This window comes from Sceloporus undulatus, chromosome 5, assembly GCF_019175285.1.
Source record: "Sceloporus undulatus isolate JIND9_A2432 ecotype Alabama chromosome 5, SceUnd_v1.1, whole genome shotgun sequence".
In the NCBI taxonomy this organism is placed as follows: domain Eukaryota; kingdom Metazoa; phylum Chordata; class Lepidosauria; order Squamata; family Phrynosomatidae; genus Sceloporus; species Sceloporus undulatus.
In genome coordinates, this window is record NC_056526.1 from 646,847 (window position 1) to 668,519 (window position 21,673).

The following is a 21,673-nucleotide window of genomic DNA, read 5'->3' on the forward strand; positions in this document are numbered from 1 at the left end:
CCCAAGGCAAGTCACACTCATCCTCAGGGGAAGTCAATGGCAAACCTCCTCTGAAGAAATCTTGCCAAGAAAACCCCATGATTGGTTTGCCTTGGGGTCGCCACAAGTCAGAAATGACTCCAAGGCACGCAGCAGCAGCAGCAACAACAACAACAACAAATTATTCAGTGGTTCTCCTCTATGCACATAATCTGATTATAGGATGAGGGCCTACAGTGTGAGATGGTGGCACTTGGAGAACTCTGCTTTTGCAAGCATGAACTGAGTGCGTCTTTTGTGCAACATCCCTGTGTGAAAAGGAGCTTGCACAGGACACCCCCAGGATGATCCCAGCCCATTGGCATCCTTCTGAGAAGCTGGATTTCTGAGGCACAGGTCAAGCAGGCAGGAGGAAACTGGGCAGAGTGGCCAGTGCCAGTTCCCATCACTGCCCAGCTCCTCCTCATTAGCGAAGAGCTGGTCCTGGGCAGCCAGCTGCTTCCATCAGGCTGAGGGTCTCCTCATTATCTGGCAGCAGCCAGGCATGGATGGATGGATGGATAGCCAGCCATTAAGAGAGCCACTTGGCCTTGCAAACAGGCCAAAATCCCGAGAGAAGTCCATGCTTCCTCCCCATGCTTGCCCCAATGTTTTAATTAGAGCAAGGTATTGTCTCAAGGCATCGGACATTTGAGATCACTCAGGACCTCTGCAGTACACAATAAGTACAGAGGTAGTGTAGGAATATCTGGTTAACCTAAATGAATATAAGTCTCCAGGACCAGATGAACTCCATCCAAGGGTATTAAAAGAACTGGCAAATGTCATATCGGAGCCATTGGCAATAATAGTCTTTGAGGACTCCTGGAGAAGAGAAGAAGTCCCAGCCGACTGGCAGAGGGCAAACGTTGTCCCCAGTTAGTCTGAGATCAATCCCAGGAAAGATTCTGGAGCAGATCATTAAACAGAGAGCTCTATGATTCCTTGATTCCATGGTTCCATCTCTTATAATTCTGTGATGCTTCTCTGTCGGGCAAGAGGAGGACTGGCATCGCCTCCTTGCCCTTTGCTGCTCCTGGCATCCTGGGACCCAGAGGTATGCCAAGTTCAGAAAGTGCATTGGAGGTTTTATTCCCCCAGGTCAAAGATAGGGGTCCCAGCAGCCCCCATAGCCAGCCTAGCCAAGAGTGAGGGATCATGGGAATTGCAGTCCAGCAACATCTGTGGGGAGACAGAGGACTCCCACCCTTCCAACAGGCCTAAATCCAATTGCTAGTCTCAACCACAGCAGACTTATTGTATATGTCTATGTATGGAAAATCAACATTTTTGCACAAACCCTTGGGAGGAGGTAGAGTCTCTTTTGCAGCAGGTTTTAAGACAGGCATACCTTTTAGGGATGCTTTAGTTGGGGACTCTTATGGTCAAGACGTTTCTTGGGGTCCCTTCTAACTCTGATTCTATGAAATCCTGGTGATTCATTGGGTTTCCTCCAGTTGGGTCTAGCAATTGGATCTGGGTGACATATGCCTCTCTCCCATCTGCACCTCTGTGATAAAATAATAAGAAGAAGTTAGTTTCTTAGAGGCTAGGTTGCCAGCTTTCCAAATGATTTCCGTTTTGCCCCATGCTTTTGGGAGCACAGATGGATAGGATGATGGGGAAAATGTTCTGAATGTGTCCTAAAAGAGAGAAGAAGGGCACAGATCCCTGACCCCCATCCATTCCCAATGAAGTGTCTTCCAATGGCATAACTTTTGGGGTGTCATTCCGCAGATACCCTAGATGCCCCAAAAGACAAATAAATGGGTCAAAGAGCAAATCAAGACTCCCTACAAGCCAAGATGACTGAACTGAGGCTGTTTTGCTTTGACCCGAAAAGTCCTAGAAAAGGCCTTTTCTTGGCAAGGTGGAAGGTAGCAGGAAAAGAGGAACCTGCATTGCAGGCGGATTGGCTCCACAAAGGAATCCGTGGCTCTGAGTTTGCAAGACCTGAGTGGCATTGCTGGTGCCAGGGGGGCCTGGAGGTCTCCCATTCATGGGGTTTCCATTAGTCAGTGTTGATTTGACAGCAGTCCGCAACCGCATCAAAGACAGAGGAATGCTCTTGGGACCAGGGCTCATCCTTGCATCCCAAGGGAGCGCAGCCAGGCTGGTTGAAAAGACACCAGTCGGCCTGGCAGAGCTTGGAGGAGACTCTGGGGCTTTGGGATGTCATTTCTGGTGCCTCCTTGCAAGCCTAATCCAGGAAGACTGAGAAGCCGAGAGAGTCTCCTTGCCACTCTTCTTCGGTGTGAATCCGTGCATGAGCATCTCCGCTCTCGCCGCAGGAAGAGGACTTGCCATCCGTCCATCCATCCATCCGTCCATCAAGAGACACTTCTCCCGTTTGGAGGATGGAGCAGAAACGGCCCTCGCGTGTCTCCTGCTCTCCTTGTCACATCGATTGCACAGCGGCTTCTCAACAGGGAAAGCTCCTCCAAGTGAGTTTCCAGGAGCTGCTTTCCAAGTTGTTTGTCGTGTGCGACTCTGGTGTGTGGCAATGCGGCAATGTCACAGGAGTGGCCCCCGAATATTCCCTCTCTGAGTCACTTTGGAAGCCAAAGGAACCTTGCTGGTAAGCAGCCAGCAAGGAGCATTGGGCCAGGGCCAGGCCTCTCTCCTCTGGGCCTCAGGGCAAAGGGGGGAATCTCAGGGCGAGAGCATTGCCTTGACAATCCAACCCTCCCTGCGACCCACAAACCCTGCTGTGCATCCTTAGACTCTCATTGCTGCCAACTGCTTTGGAGCAGCTAATGGACTCGATATGCTGTTCAAAGCAGAGGTTTGGAAACTTTATTTGGCTGGACTACATTTCCCATGTGTTCTTAAAAGACCAGTGTGCCCTTGGTATCTGCTGGGGTTTGGTTCCATGACACCCCCCCCCCAAGTGGGGATGCAACCTGGAGCAGAGGACGCATCCATATATTTGCTCACCCTAGTAGTTGTTTTTGTTGTTGTGTTGTGGGTTTCATGACTGAGCTGGGAACTGAACCCTGGTCTCCAGAGTCATGGTCCAGCACTCAAACCACAATGCCATGCAGGCTCTTGTGCACACAGAAATTGTGGCACCCGCACTCAAGGGATGTTTCTGCAGTGTTCAGAGAAGCCTGTGCCTTCCCCCAATGTTGATGATGCTGGTGGTTTTGGTGCTTGTTTGCATGGCTCTGGGCCAGGAAAGAGTCCATTGTGTGGTGTGTGTGTGTGTGTGTGTATGTATTATGGATCTTATCTCCCCCCCCCCCCCCAAATGATCTTCATTGCCATCCCAGCAAACATTTGAGCTCCTTCCTGGTTCTGTTTTTCTCCAGTGTATTGCCAGGACTGAGGGCACACAGGAGTGGGCTGCCTTTGCTTCTGACTTGGGCTTTGGCCTTCTGGGTTTGCAAGTTTTGGGGTTTCCAAAAAGAAGACGCGGATGGAGCCTTGGAGGAAAAGCTGCAGGCAGATTGGGGGGGGGGAGGCATTCTTGGTTGGGTTTGTCCCCCATCACAACAACAGCCCTGCAAGGTCAGCTGCTGGTACAGACAGAGTCTCCCTTACCTAGCATTTCAAAACACTCCAAAGCTATCCACATAAGTGGCTGAGGCAGTGTCACCTTTGCTTTCTGATGGTCCAGTGTACACAAACTTTGTTCTGTGCACCGAATGATTTTAAACATTGTACATAAAATTAGCTTCAGGGTATGTGTGTAAAGTGCATACGGAATGTAAATGAATGTCATGTTTGCACTTGGCTGCTGCCACCTCCAAGGCCTCTCATTTTGTGGCTGCAAATGTTCCAAAATACAAAAATTAAAATTAAAATGTATTTTTTAAAAATCCCAAATATTTCTGGTCCCAAGAGATAAAGACGAGGGAGACTCACTTTGTATCTGTCTCTTCCCATAGGAAGATGTGGGCCTCAAGGCTAAGCTGCTAAATTTTCAGTGTGCTAAATTTGGGGGTTTTAATGCAAACATTGGCCTGTTACAGACTGCCAAAATAAAGCTGCTTTGGGTCTCTTTGGAGGTATGCTATTTAAATGATGCATGGGTCCTAAGAGTCCGGAGGTTGCGCCAAAGCCACACTCCAGTCCTAAGCACTGGAGGGCAGCTTTGGTGCAGCTTCCGGATTCTTAGGATGCATGTATCGTTTAAACAACATACCTCCAAAGAGACCTGAAGCAGCTTTATTTTGGCAGTCTGTAACAGGCCAATGTGTGTGTGTGTGCATGAGCATGGGATGGCATGTAACGGCCAGGGTGGCTGCAGGCCTGGGAGAGGGACAAATGAGGCCAGTCCTCCTCTGAAGGGAGCATGGGTGATGAAATCGCACCCTTCTGCCAACATTTTGTGTTTTCAGGTTCTGTTCTGGGTGCAAGAAATGCCAACGAGGAAGACCGACAAAACGCAGAATAGGGCAGCCCCTCTCTAATGCCAAAAATGGAAGAGCGTGAGCTCCTTTAGCCGGTCATTTTGTAGAACGCTGCAACACTCTTCAATATCAATAAAAGTATAGTGTCTAGATCAAGAAAAGTCATAGTGCCACTGTATTCTGCTCTGGTCAGGCCCCACCTGGAAGACTGGGTCCAGTTCTGGGCACCACAATTCAAAAAGGATGTGGAGAAACTGGAGCCATGTGTCCAAAGGAGGGCAACTAAAATGGTGAAAGGTCTGGAAACCATGGAACCCTATGAGGAACGACTCAGGGAGCTGGGGATGTTTAGCCTGAAGAACGGAAGGTTAAGAGGTGATATGATCGCCCTGTTTAAATATTTGAAGGGATGTCATACTGAGGAGGGAGCAAGATTGTTTTCTGTTGCTCCAGAGAACAGGACCCAATGGAGTAATGGATGGAAGCTGCAGGAAAAGAGATTCCAGCTCAACATTAGGAGGGACTTCCTGAGAGTAAGGGCTGTTCAACAGTGGAAGACACTCTTTCCTCGGAGATTGTGGTGAACTCTCCTTCTTTGGCGGACTTTAAGCAGAGGCTGGATGGCCATCGGTCAATGGGGATGCTTTGTTTGAGATTTCCTGCATGGCAGAAGAAGGGGATTGGACTGGATCAGGGCCCTTCCTGGGGTCTCTTCCAACTCTAGGATTCTATGATTCAGCTGATTTCTGATTTTGGGCCACAGAAAGAATTTATAATAATAATAAAGAACATACTTTAAAGAAAACAGAATGGATTCTAAAACTGAAATCCTTGGTGCCTGTAGGTTTAAATGAAGATGTGGACCTACAGTCTTTAATTTGACTGTAACAGAGAACTTGTACATGAGAACATGTGTATGAATGTAATGTAACTATATAAAGACATGGACAGAATGAGCAATTGTCAGGAGAGGTTGCACCGGTTGCCGCTGTGTCCTCTTCTCCCAAGACTTCGCATCGGTTATGCCTTTCCAAAGTCATCTCGAATATATGCCTAGATACGGAAATGCCGCGCTGCCGGCCCCTTTGTCCCTATGGCTCTGCCATAGGGATAAACTGTTGTGCAGCTCCAGTGATTTCTCTCAAAGTGTATGTCTGACTTCGATAAGGTTTACAGGAATAATTTTGTATCATAAGACGATGAATGTTGTCCTGTCTTTTACAATGTTTATTCTAAGTGTATTTATATTTGTTTCCAGCCCCTGAAGGAGGCCTGCTGTGGCCAAAACTCTTTGGGCTTTCTAAACACTGAATAAACACTGAGCAAACAGTTGGCCATCTTAGAGCACTTGCAGCTTGTCTCCTTTCTGTTTCCTAGTAGGACCCCACTTTGCCGCACAACAAAGGAGTTCATCACACAAAGGCGATCAGGAGTTTATCCCGTGAATCGCCCGGGAAAGTTGCGTAACTACCCAAAATGATTTCACGTGACGTTGCACAAAACCCAACATGACAGTGGTCACAATAACGTGCATCTTTTTACTTTTAGGATTTCAGCGACAATGGATTTCACTTTATTTGTGCAATTGTGTGTGATAACCATTTGTGCAATTGCTCACCATTTTCGCTTTATTTGCAGGATGCTTTAAATGTGATTTAATCTCTCTTGAATGCTGAAATTAGCCCCAGTGTGATAAACTCCATACACACACTGCCCAGATTTCTGTTGTGCTCCTGTGTTCATGTAAGAAGCCTCCAAGGGCAGCCGTGTTGGCCATAGAGAAAACCCAGTAACATCCAAACAACGAGAGCTTTATGGGGCCAGCCAAAATGCACAGTTACATGCTGCAAGCTTTTGGAGCCACGCTGGCTTCTTCTTCATCAGGCAAACAGGAGAAAGAAGTGGAAGAAGTTCATCCTTAGGACTGCATTTCCTGTTTCTTGCCTTAGTTCAGATGATAGAGAGGGCTATCTGACTGCAGGCCCTTTTTTGGCCAAGCGGTCACTGGGAGATTTTCAAAGGCAAGGAAACTGAATGTCCATCTGCAACTCAAAGAAGGTGTTTCCTTGGAGTCCATCCAGTCTCCTTCCTTTGTGAAGCCACAGGCTCCACTGAATTTTTGCATCTTCTTTGAATTGCAAATGGACATTCAACTTCCTCAGCTTTGAGAATCTCCCAGTGAGCGCATGGCCAAAGCGGGAGATGAGGGCAGCAGGGACATAGCCAGGATTTTGGGAAGGGGGGTTCCAGACTAAGTACCACCGTCATCATGGGGCTTGGATGCGGCAGCGCAGCAGCACGCACCATTCATTTTATCTAACGGAAGGGGGGTCCGGACCAGACCCCAAGGCCCCCCCTTGGCTACATCCCTGAGGGCAGCAGATTGAACCTGTTGGCCCTTCTAACTCTTATGATGCTAGGATGATATTTCAAAGCACATCATACAGTATTAGATTCATAGAGGTCAAGCTTGTTTGGAAGCTGAACGTTAGGAAGAACGTCCTGAGAGGTCTGAGCTGTTCAACAGCGGAAGGGGCTGCTTCAGGGGATGGTGGACTCCCCTTAAATGGGGGTCTTTGAGCAGAGGTTGGCTGGCCTCCATCTCTCTTGCTTTAGGTATGGGCTCCTCCATAGGAACCCATAGGAGGCTGGAGTGCATGACCCAAGGGGTGCCTTCCAGCTGCATGATTCTGTGAAAGAGTTTGAATAGAGCAGTTGGGGGGAAGAGGCTTAAAGACTTCCAAAGCCGCTTTGGGCGGCAAATAAATGAAGTCAATAAACAAAAATAGAGAATTTCAGAGCCTCTCCCCCAAAGTGCAAAGCCCAGGATTGCACAGGATGGAGCTGTGGCAATAAAAGTGGTATGGAAGTGCAGTGCAGACGCACCCTCACTTTGCATTGGCCACCTGTGCATCTCCTGTGTGGGATTTGGGAATTGGGGTTTGTTTACGTATGTGAGGGAGAGGGGATGCAGTCTGCCCTTGCTCAGAGACACTCTTTTTACAAATACCACCTCACCCTCATGGACTTAGTTCCAGGGCTTCCTCGGAGGGGGGACGCTACAACTGTCTTTTGTCCTTAAGCCACCCATGGCTCACAGCCCCCATTATGGATGACCGCTATGACTGACCAGTGACCACTCTCTTTTCCTTCCTTCCTCCCTCCCAGGTGCTTCTTGCAAGTGGCAGCAGCCGGGGGTCCCTGAAGCGGAGGCCAATGTGGCCCTGGCCGCTCTTCCTGCTCTGCTTGCCCCTCCGTGCCCACCACTCCCTGGCACCCTCTGAAAATGCATCCAGCCCTGGACCCCAGAGCCCTGGCGCTTCCAAGGCAGCCCCTCCGGTGACCCCCACCCTTCCTCAGGCCACGTCCAGCGATGCCCCGGCCCTGTCACTCAACCTGGGGCTCAACTTCAAGATCAAGGTGCGCAGCCAAGGTAAGGGTCGGCCGGGGGAGGGAAGCGGGGCGGCCAGCGCCAGGCCAGGGCCGCCTCCCACCCGGGCAGCAGCCTCCGGCCACCCCAAGGCACCGTCCGGCCGCTTCTGGCCAGAGGCTCTGGCTGGCTCTGGGTGGCCGGGTCCCGGAGCAGCTGAGGATCCCCCTTCCTCAGGCCCCGGCGCCTGGCCCTGGGAGGCCTCTCTGGGCTCTGGCCCCACTGCCCGCGCCCCCCTCTCCCTCTGGCCGAGGCTGGTGGACAAGGGTCTGGATGAGGAGGACAACGAGAACGGCCGGGGCAAAGAGCTGGAGTTCAAGATTGACATTGACCTGACAGCTGGACTGGGCAAGGAAGGGGGTCCCAATGGCAGCAGCAGCAGCAATGGTGGCACCAGCAGGAGGTACCCGCTACTCCCCAGGCTCAGCGTGGGCATTTCGGAGATCGCCAGCAAGCTAGGGGCTCCTGGTAAGTAGCCTTTGCAGGACAGAAATGGCTCACAGCCGGAGGGGTGTGAGGGTGGGGGATTGGGGTGGGGGTCTGTCCGTTGTTGTTGTTGTTGTTGTTGTGGTTGTGTGCCTTCAAGTCCTTCTGATTTATGGCCACCCTAAGGCCAGTGGCATCACTAGGGTTGGGGTCATCTGATGCACTAACGCGTGATGTCACCCCATCACCTTTGACCTTCTCCAGTGGCATCACTAAAGGGGTGCGGGGGGCGCAGACCACACCAAGTGACACCCTAAAAGTGGGGGGTGACCCCACCGCTCCTCTAACACCTACTCTTTGGCAGAAACGGGCTGCGGCATTCATCTAAAGCTTCCCTTCCAAAGGCTTTAAAAGATGGTCTCGGTGGGAGGACAAAGGAGAGACCCCAGAATGTTTTACAATTACAATTTCAACATTTTAAATTGAATTTTTTTTAAAAAATTGAATTTTTAAAAACAATTATTTTTTAAAACTTTCTGTGAAAACATCACATTTTAACCCAGTCTTCCCTATACATATGTAAATACATTTAGGTGGCGCATATGATATTGTAATTTGAAGGTATAGTTTTAATTTTGCTAGTTGTTTATGTCACAGCTATTAGCATGAGACTCAGTGCTATCTGGGAACTGTGATATGTGGGTGACATTAGTGCAGCTCCCAAGATGCCTTGAGCCAGGATGGCAATTAAAGTGGTACCAAAGGGCTATGATGGTATGTATGCGTGAGAGTGATGTTAGTTGCACCATTTGTGGGAGGAGCAAAACGAATGCATCCCTCCCAAATAAGAATTATCCTTCAGCCGCACAAATTTCCAGCGTTGCAATAAATTGAAAACTTCAGTTGAAAATTGAGAAATTCAGGTCAGACGCTGGAAGGAAATATGTATTTCTTTCTAGGATTTATATTCCACAAAGGGATTCAAGGCGGGTTACAAGTATTTAAACGACAGAATAATATAAAAAGGCAGAAGTAAAAAATGTCAATTACGAAAGTGAAAAAGTAATTAAACATTATTAATATTACAACATAAGTTAAAACACATACACTCCTCCCGCCCCATTCGCTGGGGTCAGAGGCATAGGAAAAACCACAGATAGCAGAAACATGATGTTTTTACCTGAAAGAACACCTCTCTGGGAACCTCTAGGTCCTCCAGGGCAACTCTATGGTAGACATCGCCAGGCACTGACCATAGAATTGCGATGGAGGAGCTACAAAGGCCTAGTAGAGTATTCTCTCTAGGAATCTCTATAGGTCCTTAGTGCGACTTTTGGTTAAAGTTGACCATAGAGTTGTGCTGGAGGAGGACCTAGATATTCCTAGAGAGAACATATGAATCAGATCCATGAATAGTGAGACCCGCAGAAGTCAGAGCCACAAATGAGGAGAGACGAGGGCAGTTAAAACCAGTAAAACCTGTACAAAGCCTTTGGAGGAAAGCAGGAGGCAGAGGGACCCAAGGAAGGCCAACGCAGCCAAGGGCAGAGGGCTTTGGAGGGGAAACGTTTTCGGTGCCAACCACTTTGCAATGCTAGAAATTTGGGGATTGAAGGAACACTTCATGCGGGGCAGAGGGAGCAAGGCCCCTGCAGCTGTGCACCTGGATATTACTTTTGGGCCATCCCCCCCGATGTTCCATCTCAAATGAGCCCCCACCTTGGCAAAGAAGGTGCCCCCATTGGCTCTCCTCTCTCGGGGGTCTCAGGATTTCCGTGGGTGCTGCAGGGGGATAGGAACTGGCCAACCCCACTGAAAGCCCTCTCCCCATTTCCATCCCTCTCTTCTCTGCCCAGGTTTCTTTGGAGCCACACTGCCCCCCAAGATGTGGGAACCCCCCGAGTGGAACGGCACCGAGGAGCCCCCCACAACCTCAGGTGAGGGAAAGGGGTCTCCGAAAGGGGGCTGAGCCTCTGCCAAAAAGAGGGGACTTGGGACTCTCTGGTCTTCCCTTCTCAGTGGTGACCCCCCTCCCCAAAATTTATCAGGCTGGATGGATCCATTTGGTGGAAGCTGGGGGAATAATGGGTGGGTCGGGGGCAATGGGGAAGGAAGGGGCTGGAGCCTGGCAGATGGCAAATGCAGAAAAATGGGGCTGCCCAGGGAGTTGTGCAAAGGAACCGGAGCGTGAGTTCACCAGAGAGTTCACAACAGCTGTGGAAGGAGCTGTTGTTGCTGCTCTCTTGTGTGCTTTCGAGTCGTTTCCGACTTACGGCAACCCCAAGGCGATCCTCTCACAAGGGTTTCTTGGCAAGATTTCTGCAAGCGGCTTTGCCATCCTTTGAGGCTGAGAGAGTGTGACTTGAACAAGGGCACTCTGAGGGTTTCCATAGCTGCTCCAGGATTGATCAGAGAATGCAATAAGATTTGAAAAGCGTCCATCAAAGGTGCCCCTTAAAGTGCCATTAAAAAGAAACATTTAAACATAGGGTCCTAAATGCACTGTGGAGATAATCCAGTTTGAGACCACTTTAACGTACCCGGCTGTCCTGGGCTGCGGCCAGCACTCACAGACACACGCCAATAAGGAGGGCAGTTAACTATGGAGCTGGAAGTATTCCCCAAACCTTGAAGGGAGAAAGAGAGAAAGCAAACCGAAAGCCAAGCCGAAGTCCGGATAAGAGAGGTCTCAATAGTCAGTCCAGTCCAGGGTCAGGTCAGCCAGAAGGCAGCAATAGTCCAGTCCGTTCTGAAGTCAAGAGTCAAGGCAACAAGGAGTCAAGACACAGGGAGCCAGTGCAGGCAGCAGGTGGTTAAGGAGGAAACTCTCTTCTTGTTTGCCAGTTGTCTCTCAGCAATTCTCCTGGACCGACGCACGCAAGCACTCTCTCAGCCCTGCGTTGCTTAAAGGGAGGCACCTCCAGGCTTGGCTCTTCCCCAGAGTCACCTCAGGAGGAATCCCACCAGCACTAGGACCTGGCTGAGCCTCCTCCTCTGGGGCTGGGAGATCGCAGCTGGGATCTGGCAGAGCAGGATTAGCACCTGGTGGAGCCTCAATTTCCCCTTGCACCAGAGGAGCTGCATCCTCCTCATCCTCTGAGACTGGCTCAGTGTTAGGGAATGCTGGGAATTGTAGTTTATTGTGGCACCAGAGCCCTCTGACAGAGAAGACAATCCTAGTCCAACTGGGGCTGTGGCAACCGCACACCGCAGCCCCAATCCAGCCTTTCAAGGGCGCAAAAAGGAGCTGTGATTCTATGGATGCAGCGTTGTAGGAGCATCATGACGCCATGCGCCGTGTGGAGCAGCACATGGCATCATGGTATCCTGGGGGCGGAGTCAGGGCATGCCTCATCTGGATGCGACACCCGGACTCCGCCCCAGGCCAGCCTTTCAGGCCGATCTGTATAGGGCCCAAGTGTCTCACAAAACGACAGGTCCCAGAATTCCCTAGCCTTGACCCAGGGGAGTTAAAGTGGACTCAGAGTGGATTACAGTATTTCTGCAGAGTGTTTGGGACGCTCTATATACACTGTTTTCACTTTTTGACACTAAAGTAACTTTGCTCCTGTTTGTTATGAATTGCTTTTGAACCGTAACGTCATTATATCCCTATTAACCAAAGGAACAAAAGAAGAGCCAAAAGTAATTCTGTGGCAGTTTTTGGTGGGTTTTTCAGGCTCTGTGCCACGTTCTGGAAGAGTTTATCCTGACGTTTCACCGGCAGCACCTGCGGCTGGCATCTTCAGAGAACGCTGGCATGGAAGAAAGTTGTGTGTGCGTGTGTACACACACACACACACACACTCTGTGTGGCCCTGGCTTGAGAGGAAGCGATTTCCATGTTAGTCTGTGTCTTGTTCGGTTGCAAATGGCAAGGCTTCAGGGAGGGAGGATAGGCAAGGAGGATTAATTAGAGATCCATTGCTTGCTGGGAACCCCCTGAACCTGGGTAGTTTTCATTTGCATTTTGCTGGGTCCTGACTAATTCTTTCAACTAATGCCAACCAACAAATGGTTAATGCCAACCTTTTGGTGCCTCTGCCACTTTTGATGCCACTTCTTGTGGGTCTGCCTTGGGCAAGGGGTGCCTGTCTGGAGAGCCTCCAGTTAAGTCCAGAGGGATGGATGGACAGGTACAAAGGACACATGCACACACAAGGACATGCGCGCACGCACGCACACATATACACCAGCCCTCTCCTCAATGGGAGAAGCAATTCATGGCTGTCAGCCCTCTGACAGGGCTCTGCCCATCCTGGCTTATGGGTTGCCAAGTGGCATTAATGTCTAGGCAGCCCAACATTGCCATCCAAATGCCTGGGGCCTGGCACAGCAGTTCCACCTGGTGACCTTGTCACTCCAACTGAGAGCCTTCATTGTGTGGAGGCTCTGATGGAGGAAGACAGGCAGTGCCCAGGTGCCCAGGTTTTCAAGGATGCCCTCTTCCATCCTCCTCTCTGGTGCCCATTTCCAGAGATCAGGGTTGGCCCTTGGCATCTCTCCAAGCTGCGCAGCCCAGAGGCCACTTAGTCCACTGTGTTTGCCAAGGTAGCCCTGTTCGGTATAAAATGGCACACAGAGGCATACAGTCGCCCCTTCAAGTCCACAACCTTGAAATTTGTGGACTTGAAAATCCTCAGAGGGGTGACTGCCATTAACCCCAATGGCGCATGCCCCCCGCATGCATGTGCCCCATTCAAGTTTTGAGTTTTGGAGGAATGTCACATTGAGGATGGAGCAAACTTGTTTTCTGCTGCTCCAGAGAGTAGGTCTTAGAGCAATAGATGCAACCTACAGAAAAAGAGATTCCAGCTCAACATTAGGAGGAAGTTCCTAACAGCAATAATAAATATTTGAAGGGATGTCATGTTGAGGATGGAGCAAGATTGTTTTCTGCTGCTGCAAAGAATAGGATTTGGAACAATGGATGCAAGCTACGGGAAAAGAGATTCCAGCTCAACATTAAGAGGAACTTCCTGAGAGTCAGGGCTGTTAAACAATGGAAGACACTCCTTCCTTGGAGATTATAGTGGAGTCTCCTTCTTTGGAGGTCTTTAAGCAGAGGCTGGATGGCCATCTGTCAATGGGGATGCTTTGTTGGTGAGTTCCTGCATGGCAGAAGAAGGGGGTTGGACTGGATCAGGGCCCTTCTTGGGGGTCTCTTCCAATTCTACAGTTCTAGGATTCTAGGAAGCAAATAATAAACATAGCAGTGAGAACATAACACAACATCTAGTTTCAGACCGAGAGACAGATAGGGAAGGCAAAAGGAAAAACCCTCCCCAAAGACACACAGTATTTACAGTTCAATCCCCTACATTGCAGCCACCTGGCCTTTCTCAATTAAGCAAGGCTATACAAGAACATCTGTCTCAGGTGGTGACATTCATGGCAACACAGCAACACCTGTAGCTTATCACACCTTTGTCAGTCATGAAAGGGCTATGCATCCCAGCATTCCTTGACAAGCCCTGTGCCCTTTCTCCCTTACCTTCTACAGTCCAGCCCTGGTTCCAGGCCATGGGCACAGAGCAGCAGGTGGGCATTCGGAGGTCACCTCAATGCCCCCAAAGGTCATGCAAACGATCTTAGCCCCACTGTCTGCTGGGGAAGCCCTGAGAACATCAGCCATTTTATAAGAGATTCCATCCATCTCCAGAATCAGGGATGCCTCCAGTTTGGCCCAAATAGTTCATGCAGAATGGTTCTCCTGTTTCCTATTGATTAGTTCCAGCTAGAGCAGACCCACTGGATCAATGGGATTTCCCTCTGGGCTGGCAAACCACCGCTCCATACTTAATTCCCTGGGTCTCTTCCAGCTGGGGCTGATCCATAGGATCCAGACTGCAGCGCCAGTGGAAGGGGAACACCTGATGCATTTGTTTACTTTCTTAATAAGTGTGTGTATTGTGCACCTTCAAGTTGTTTCCAGCTTTTGGCGACCCTATGGTAAACCTATCATGGGGTTTTCTTGGCATGTTTCTTCCATTAACATCCTCTGAGGCTGAGAGAGTGTGACTTCATACCCAAGGTCACCCAGTGGGTTTCATGGCAGAACTGGGATTCAAACCCTGGTCTCCAGAGTCACAGTCCATTGCTCAAACCACAGTATCCTGCCCTTTTTTTCTGATGTGGGAGGCAAGGCAGCTTACGACAAAACTAAACCAAGACAATGCAGTGATGAGAAGGTTAAAAGATAATTAAACAAGGTCACTTATTAAAGGACCGTCGATTTTAAAAGGGCAACATCATTTAAAAATGTAGCATCGAAGATAAAAATACACCATACACATCCATAAGGGATCTAGAAGTCCTAGTAGACCACAAGTTGAACATGAGTCAACAGTGCAATGTGGCAGCTAACAAGCCCAATGCAATTTTAGGCTGCATCAGTAGAAGTATAGTGTCTAAACCAAGGGAAGTAATAGTCCCACTGTATTCTGCTCTGGTCACGACTCATCTACAATAATCCTGTGTCCAGTTCAGGGCACCACAATTCAAAAAGTACATTGAGAAACTGGAGCCACGTGTCCAAAGAAGGGCGACTAAAATGGTGAAGGGTCTGGAAACCATGAAGCCCTATGAAGAACTCCTTAGGAAGCTAGCGATGTTTAGCCTGGAGAAGATAAGGTTAAGAGGTGATATGGTAGCCCTGTTTAGTATTTGAAGGGATGTCATATTGAGGAGGGAGCAAGCTTGTTTTCTGCTGCTCCAGAGAACAGGACCCAATGGAGTAATGGATGGAAGCTGCAGGAAAAGAGATTCCAGCTCAACATTAGGAGGAATTTTGTGAAATTAAGAGCTATTTGACAGTGGAACACACTCTTTCCTTTCAGAGTGATGGAGTCTCCTTTCTTGGAGCTCTTTAAACAGAAGCTGGATGACCATCTGTCAGGGATGCTTTGATTTAGTTTTCCTGCATGGCAGAAGGGGGTTGCACTGGATGGCCCTTCTTGGGGTCTCTTCCAACTCTAGGATTCTATGATTCTATGGATGCTGGGCGTTCCATGGATGGTGTTCTGTGGATGGTGACCTCAGCAAACGCTGCCAGGCAACCCTGGAATATCAGTTCTGTTTAGGAACCCATGAAGTTGAGCTGGCTCTGGGCAGGAGCGATGGATGCCTCCAGCAAGCCCCACCGTATCCCTCCGGCAATGGGCATCTACGCTGAGAGGCACAACATCTTCCAGCTCATGCAAAACATGACGGAAGCCCTCCTCATCTACCAGCCTCAGGATCCCATCGAGTTCATGATTGAGCACCTGAAGAAAGACAACGACGAGGTGCCCTCCGTCTTCGTCCTGGGGCCGCCAGCCTCGGGGAAGACCACTATTGCCCTCTGGCTCTGCAAGCACCTCAGTGCCACCTACCTCTGCCCAGAGGAGCTCCTGAGGAACAAACTCCTCCACAGGTCCAGAGAGGCTTTGGTGCACCAGAAGCGCGAAGGGAAGGTCCCCAGTGACCTCTGGGCCTCCATGCTGGAGGAACGCTTGGGCGACGTGGACTGCGTGAAGCTCGGCTGGGTCCTGGACGGGTTCCCCGAGACGCGGAAGCAGGCCCTGCAGCTCCAGTCAGTGGGCATTGCCCCCCGCCACGTGGTCATCCTGAAGGCCCCAGACATGGTGCTGGTGGAGAGGAACCTGGGCAAGCTGGTGGACCCCCTCACCCACGAGGTCTACCACACCACCTTCGACTGGCCCATCGACTTCACGGTCCAGAAGCGCTTGGTGCGGCCTGACGGCATCTCACCCAAGGCCACTGCCCGGCGCCTGCTGGAGAGCCACCGGAACATCCCAGGCATTCTCCAGACCTACCCAAATAACCACAAGATCATCAATGCCGACCAGCCCTGTGCGGACGTCTTTGCCCAGACCCTGAACTTTGTCCAGAGCCGACCCCACTCCGAGGCCCCCTACACCCCCCGGGTCCTGCTCCTGGGACCGCCAGGCAGCGGGAAGAGCCTCCAGGCGGCCCTCTTGGTCCAGAAGTATAGACTGGTCAATGTCTGCTTTGGGGACCTTCTGCGGGAGCAGGTTGCCGGCCGGACGGCCATGGGCGACCTCATCAAGCCCTTCTTTGGGAGTGGCTACCCAGTGAACGACAGCATCGCCCTACGGGTGCTCAAGGACCGCCTGGCCCAGCCGGACTGTTTGAGCCGTGGCTGGGTGCTCCATGGCTTCCCCCGCGACGTAGACCAGGCCGTTCTGATGAAGCAGATGGGCTTTGAGCCCAACCGGGTCTTCTTCCTCAACCTGCCTACCGACGTGGCCATGCAGCGCCTCTGCCAGCGGGCCACGGACCCTGCCTCGGGAGAGCGCTACCACACCGTCTTCAAGCCACCTTCGGATGAGGAGGTCCACCACCGGCTGCGCAGGAACCCCCGGGATACGCCATCCCGTGTGGAGAGGAAGGCCGAGGTCTATGCCCGCCAGGTGGTAGACCTGGAGGAGTACTATGAGCATGCCATCTTCCTCAATGCCGACCAGGACCCCTACACCATCTTCGAGAACATTGAGAGCCGCCTGGTCAAGCCGCTTCCGGTCACCCCAGCCAGGATGCAGTTCGCTGCCAGCCCCGAGGGACACCTGTGACAGAGGCCGGCTGGGCACATGGAGGTGGCTGGTCAGTGTGGCCCATCTCCATGGGTCAGCACATCCAATGCATGCGTGAATGCCAACACCGTCTCTCAGCGAGGGCACAGTTAATGCTTTTGCAGTCCTGAACGTCATGCGCCCCTCCACTAAACCATGAGCCATGAGGGTTTCCCACAGCTCTGTGTTGCCACGTGGTGCGTGGGTGCCAGTTTCCCCAGAAAAATGATGCTGAAGAGGGAGGGGGGGGGGGAGGGAGGGAGGGAGGGAGGGAGGGAGGGAGCAATATCTGTAGAGTTGGGAAAACCCACAAGTTTTTAATTAAAGCATGGCAATTGCTGTTTTCTTCTTCAAATGGGCTGCTCTGCTTTCCTGGACTCTGGCATCTCACATTTGGAGGCTCAGGCTAGAGGCTCAAGACTGGCTTCTTGGAGCAGAAGGGGGAAGAGGTCCTCTGCACTTGCTCAGAGGCACTGCTGACTTCAGGTTGGCATCCCTAGATCTGCCCTTGCATTTGCCTCACCATAGAAAAGCAGTGCTGGGAGTTACCTGAATCTTCCTCCTCTTCCTCCGCTGTGTTTCCTTGCCTCAATTGGTTTAAAAAATTACAACAATATATATATATACGGTTGGACCTCCACATCCACGGATTCTTCATCCACAAATCCCACCAGGGCTTGAAACTATCACACACACACACACACACACACACACTGCCATTTTATGGAGTGGTTTGAGTGTTCAGCTACGACTCTGGAGATCAAGATTCAAATCCCCTCTTGGACATAGAAACCCACACTCTCTCAGCCTCATAGGATGGCAATGGCAAACTCCCTCCGAAGAACCTTGCCAAGAAAACCCCATGACAGCTTCACCTTAGGGCTCCCATAAGTCAGAAAGGACTTGAAGGCACACAACACACACACACACACAGACACACGCATATAAGGGACACCATTTTATTACATCACTGTATTTAATGGGACTTGAGCATCCGCAGATTTTTGTATCCAAGGGGTTCCTGGAACTAAACCTCAGCTGATACCAAGGGCCCCCACTGTATAAAATACAAACAAAAGGGAAAGCCATCCAAAAGGTGATTCTGAACGTTCAGTTAAACCGCCGTAGAATTAAAGCCCTGAAAACGAAACCATTAAAAAGACAAAAGCTAAAAGGTCAATAGAGCAGAACAGAATTCAGCAGCCCATTCCTAAAAGCATGTGGGAACATAAATGTGAAGTCGAAGGTTTTCATGGTCAGCATCCATAGTTTTTTGTGGGTTTTGGGGGCTATGTGTCCATGTTCTAGAAGAGTTTCCATTCAGCCACAGAACAATACACAGATTAACATGCAAATTGCTTCCTCCCAGTCAACAGGATATATACCCCACTCTCTTCCATGCCAGCATTCTCTGAAGATGCCAGCCACAGATGCAGGCGAAAGGCCAGGAAGAAACTCTTCTCGAACATGGACACAGAGCCAAAAAACCTACAACATTTTTTGGAACAGAAACATTTTTGCTTCAGTGCAATGCAAAAGGTGCTGTATTTGCATCCTTGGGGACCGAGTGCCAAAGGCACCAAGAGGGTCCCATCTTCTCTCCAGATGTGCTTTTGAAGGTGGTGGTGGTCCTAGCTGCCAGGCTGGCTTCTTCCAGGACCCCTGAAGCAGACTGCTGGAAGTGGGCAGAGCCATGCAGCAGGGGAGCCAGGGACCTGGTTTGTGGTCCCCTGCATGCAGGATTTGGGTTTGCTCTTTCTCTGAGGGGTTCTTTGGGGTTCTTCTGTGCCCAGCAAAGGGCAAAGGATCTAAAGGGATTTATTTTTCCTATGGGGAGAGAGTTGAATGAAAGGAAACCTGGCCCGCCTGCCCAGCACTGCTTCGTGGCAGCATCACTTGTATGTCGCTCTCTTGAAAGCCACATGGGTTTTTCCAAGGGAGAGCCAATGTGGCACAGTGGTTTGACTCTTTGAACCAGGATTTGATTCCTTGCTCAACCAGAAAACCCATTGGGTGGATCTTGGGCAAGAAGTCACATGCTCTCAGCCTCAGATCAAGGGAATGGCAAATGCTCCTCTGAACAAATTTGCCAAGAAAACCCCATGATAGGGTTGCTGTAAATTGGAAATGACTTGAAGGCACTCAACAACAACAAATACTGGGGTCAGTTGCCAGAAGTGGTGGGAACCCATACCATCATAGGATCATAGAATTGGAAGAGATCCCAAGGGGCCTCCATGCAGGAACTCACAATCAAAGCATCCCACTGACAGATGGCCATCCAGCCTCTGTTTGAAAACCTCCAAGGAGGGAGATGGATGGAATCATAGGGATGGCTCATAGGGATGGAAGGGTTCCCTAGGGGTCATCTTAGAGTCCAGCCCTCTGTGGCCGGTGCAGGAAACCCACCTCTGAAGTACCCCTTCCAACCTTTGTTTGAAAACTTACAGTGAAGGAGAGTCCGATGCAAAGCCCTGGGATAAGGTGGGGGTGGGGGGTTCCTCTACTTTATTGTTGCAGGTCTTGGGGTGGGGTGGGGGTCATCCTGCAAAAGGTCAGAGGTGCAGGTCCAGTCCTCTTCAAGGAGGCAGCTGTGTCTTCTGTGCCCCATTGGGGCCAATTGGGGCTGCTCTGGGTCTTTGGGCTGCAAGATTAGGAGGGACTGATCAAATAGCAACGAAAAACCACGCTCCTTCCCCCGTGAAATGAAAGGAGTATTTGCTGACTCTCTGAGCCCCTCAGAGCCCCTCAGTATCCTCTGGAGGGGCCTTGGGACTCTGCAAACAGCACCAGGTGGGGCAGCCCCATTGTGCCTCCGGCTGGGCTGCAAAAGACGATTGCAGGAGGCCTTGGGCAAACACTTGAAGAAGGCCATCCCGGGGCCAGGGGTTGTGGAGGGGGTCCGCTTTGCCCCATTGCCAAAAAGCAGGTGGAAGTGGAGGAGCTTTGCAGGCTGGGTGGGTTTCCTTCTTTTCTTAGAGACCTTGCTTTCTCATTGAAACTCCCTGGAGACAAGAAATCATCCCTTCTCTTTCCTTTGCTGCCTCAGATCAGGGGAGGTCTTCTTTAAATGCAAACCCCCATGGGCCCATCCAGAGCAAAACCTGACCAAGAAGAAAAGAAAAGCAGCTGGGAAATATGTGTCCCCAACCCAGGACTTTAGAAAGTGGGGCGCCATTTCAGGGCTGTGAACCTTCCAGAAAAGCCAAGATGATGGGACATAACTCATTAGAAAAGATGATGATGCTTCAGGGTGACCAGACGTCCTACCTATAAAAGAGGACAGGGCACTGTAAAAATGTAGGATGCTACAAAATCATAGAATTGTAGAGTTGGAAGAGACCTCAAGGGCCATCCAGCCCAACCCCATTTTGCCATGCAAGAAATCCCAATCAAAGCACCCCATTGACAGATGGCCATCCAGCCTCTGCTTAAAGACAGCCTCCAAGGAAGGAGACTCCACTATAATCTCAGAGGAAGGAGTTTGTTCCACTGTCAAACAGCCCTTACTCTCAGGAAGTCCCTCCTAATGTTGAGCTGGAATCTCGCTTCCTGGAGCTTGCATCCATTGTTCTGGGTCCTGTTCTCAAGCTTGCTCCCTCCTCAGTATGACATCCCTTCAAATATTTAAACAGGGCTCTCTAATAATAAATAATAACAACAACAATAATAAGTTTTATTTATATTGTCCCGCTTCTCCCGACGGATCGAAGTGGGATTACAGTCATATTATGCAATCAACAATAATTCTAATAACAATTATTTAAAATCACAATCTAAACCATATGCTACCTAAAAACAGTTAATACAATATAACATCTCATTGACAACCTCAGGTAGACTCCAGATCGGGAGGTAGTATTTTTCTGGGGTCTATAAAAGACCAGGGGGTATGCTTGCCGGAAGAGGTGAGTTTTCAAAGCCTTTTTGAAGGCATGCAGGGTAGAAATGAGTCGGAGCTCTTCCGGAAGATTGTTCCAGTGCATAGGGACCGTGGCCATAAATGCTCTTTGGTGAGTAGTTGTTAGTCTCACCTTGGGATGCTCGAGTAGATACTTCCCTGTTATTCTGAGAGTGCGGGGCGGATTATGTTGGGAGAGGCATTCCCTCAAGTAACTCGGGCCCAAGCCATATAGGGCTTTATAGGTAATGACCAACATTTTGTATTGAGCCCGGAAGCTGATTGGCAGCCAGTGAAGAGATTTTAACACTGGTGTTATGTGGTCTGACCTTGAGGTCCCAGTGACCAATCTGGCTGCTGCATTTTGAACTAGTTGGAGCTTCCAAACTTGGTACAAAGGTAACCCCATATAGAGCGCATTACAGAAGTCTAAGCAAGAGATTACCAGTGTGTGTACCACAGTTTCAAGGTCCTTTCGGTCCAGACAGGGGCGCAGTTGGCGTATCAGCCGAAGCTGGTACCAAGCACTCCTGGCCATCGCATCCACTTGAGATGATAATTGTAGAGATGAGTCCAGGAGTACTCCCAAACTGCGAACTTTGTCCTTTAGGGGGAGCTTAACCCCGTCAAGGATGGGGTGACAAATTTCTCTGTCTGGACTTGGGGTACCTATCGCGAGTACCTCTGTTTTCTCTGGATTCAGCTTGAGTTTGTTTCCCCTCATCCAGCCCATTACTGACCCCAGGCAGGCGTCCAGAGGAGAGATGCCTTCCTTAGTCACTTAGTCGGAGACATGGAGAGATAGATCTGGGTGTCATCAGTGTAGTGATAACTCCGAGCTCCATGCTTCCGGATGATCTGTCCCAGCGGCTTCATGTAAATATTAAATAGCATGAGGGACAGGATGGCGCCTTGAGGGACGCCCGATGTCAGCTCCCTTTTACGGGAG

General features: G+C 50.3%; 2 protein-coding genes across 3 annotated transcripts in view; both read left to right on the forward strand.

Moving 5' to 3' along the window:
* PRRT4 (proline rich transmembrane protein 4) overlaps positions 1-21,673 on the forward strand; it is a 39,259-nt gene that overhangs the window by 9,933 nt on the left and 7,653 nt on the right. Inside the window, exons 2-3 of the mRNA XM_042466508.1 lie at positions 7,542-8,271; positions 10,086-10,166. Of these exons, the coding sequence (XP_042322442.1) occupies positions 7,590-8,271; positions 10,086-10,166 (763 nt within the window). The 5' untranslated portion in view covers positions 7,542-7,589. The remainder of the gene's footprint in view (positions 1-7,541; positions 8,272-10,085; positions 10,167-21,673) is intronic.
* LOC121930331 (adenylate kinase 8-like) lies at positions 15,348-17,035 on the forward strand. 2 transcript variants are annotated; one of them, XM_042466511.1, is made up of 2 exons: positions 15,348-15,431; positions 15,567-17,035. In XM_042466511.1, the coding sequence occupies exons 1-2, from the start codon at positions 15,348-15,350 to the stop codon at positions 16,821-16,823; spliced, it is 1,341 nt and encodes a 446-aa protein (XP_042322445.1). In that variant the 3' UTR covers positions 16,824-17,035. The 2 variants fall into 2 exon arrangements, with proteins under 2 accessions (XP_042322445.1, XP_042322444.1); XM_042466510.1 differs by having other exon boundaries at positions 15,348-17,035.

Excerpts from the sequence above, each read along its gene's own strand:
- LOC121930331 (XM_042466510.1), top strand. The coding sequence starts at position 15,348 with ATGGATGCCTCCAGCAAGCCCCACCGTATCCCTCCGGCAATGGGCATC.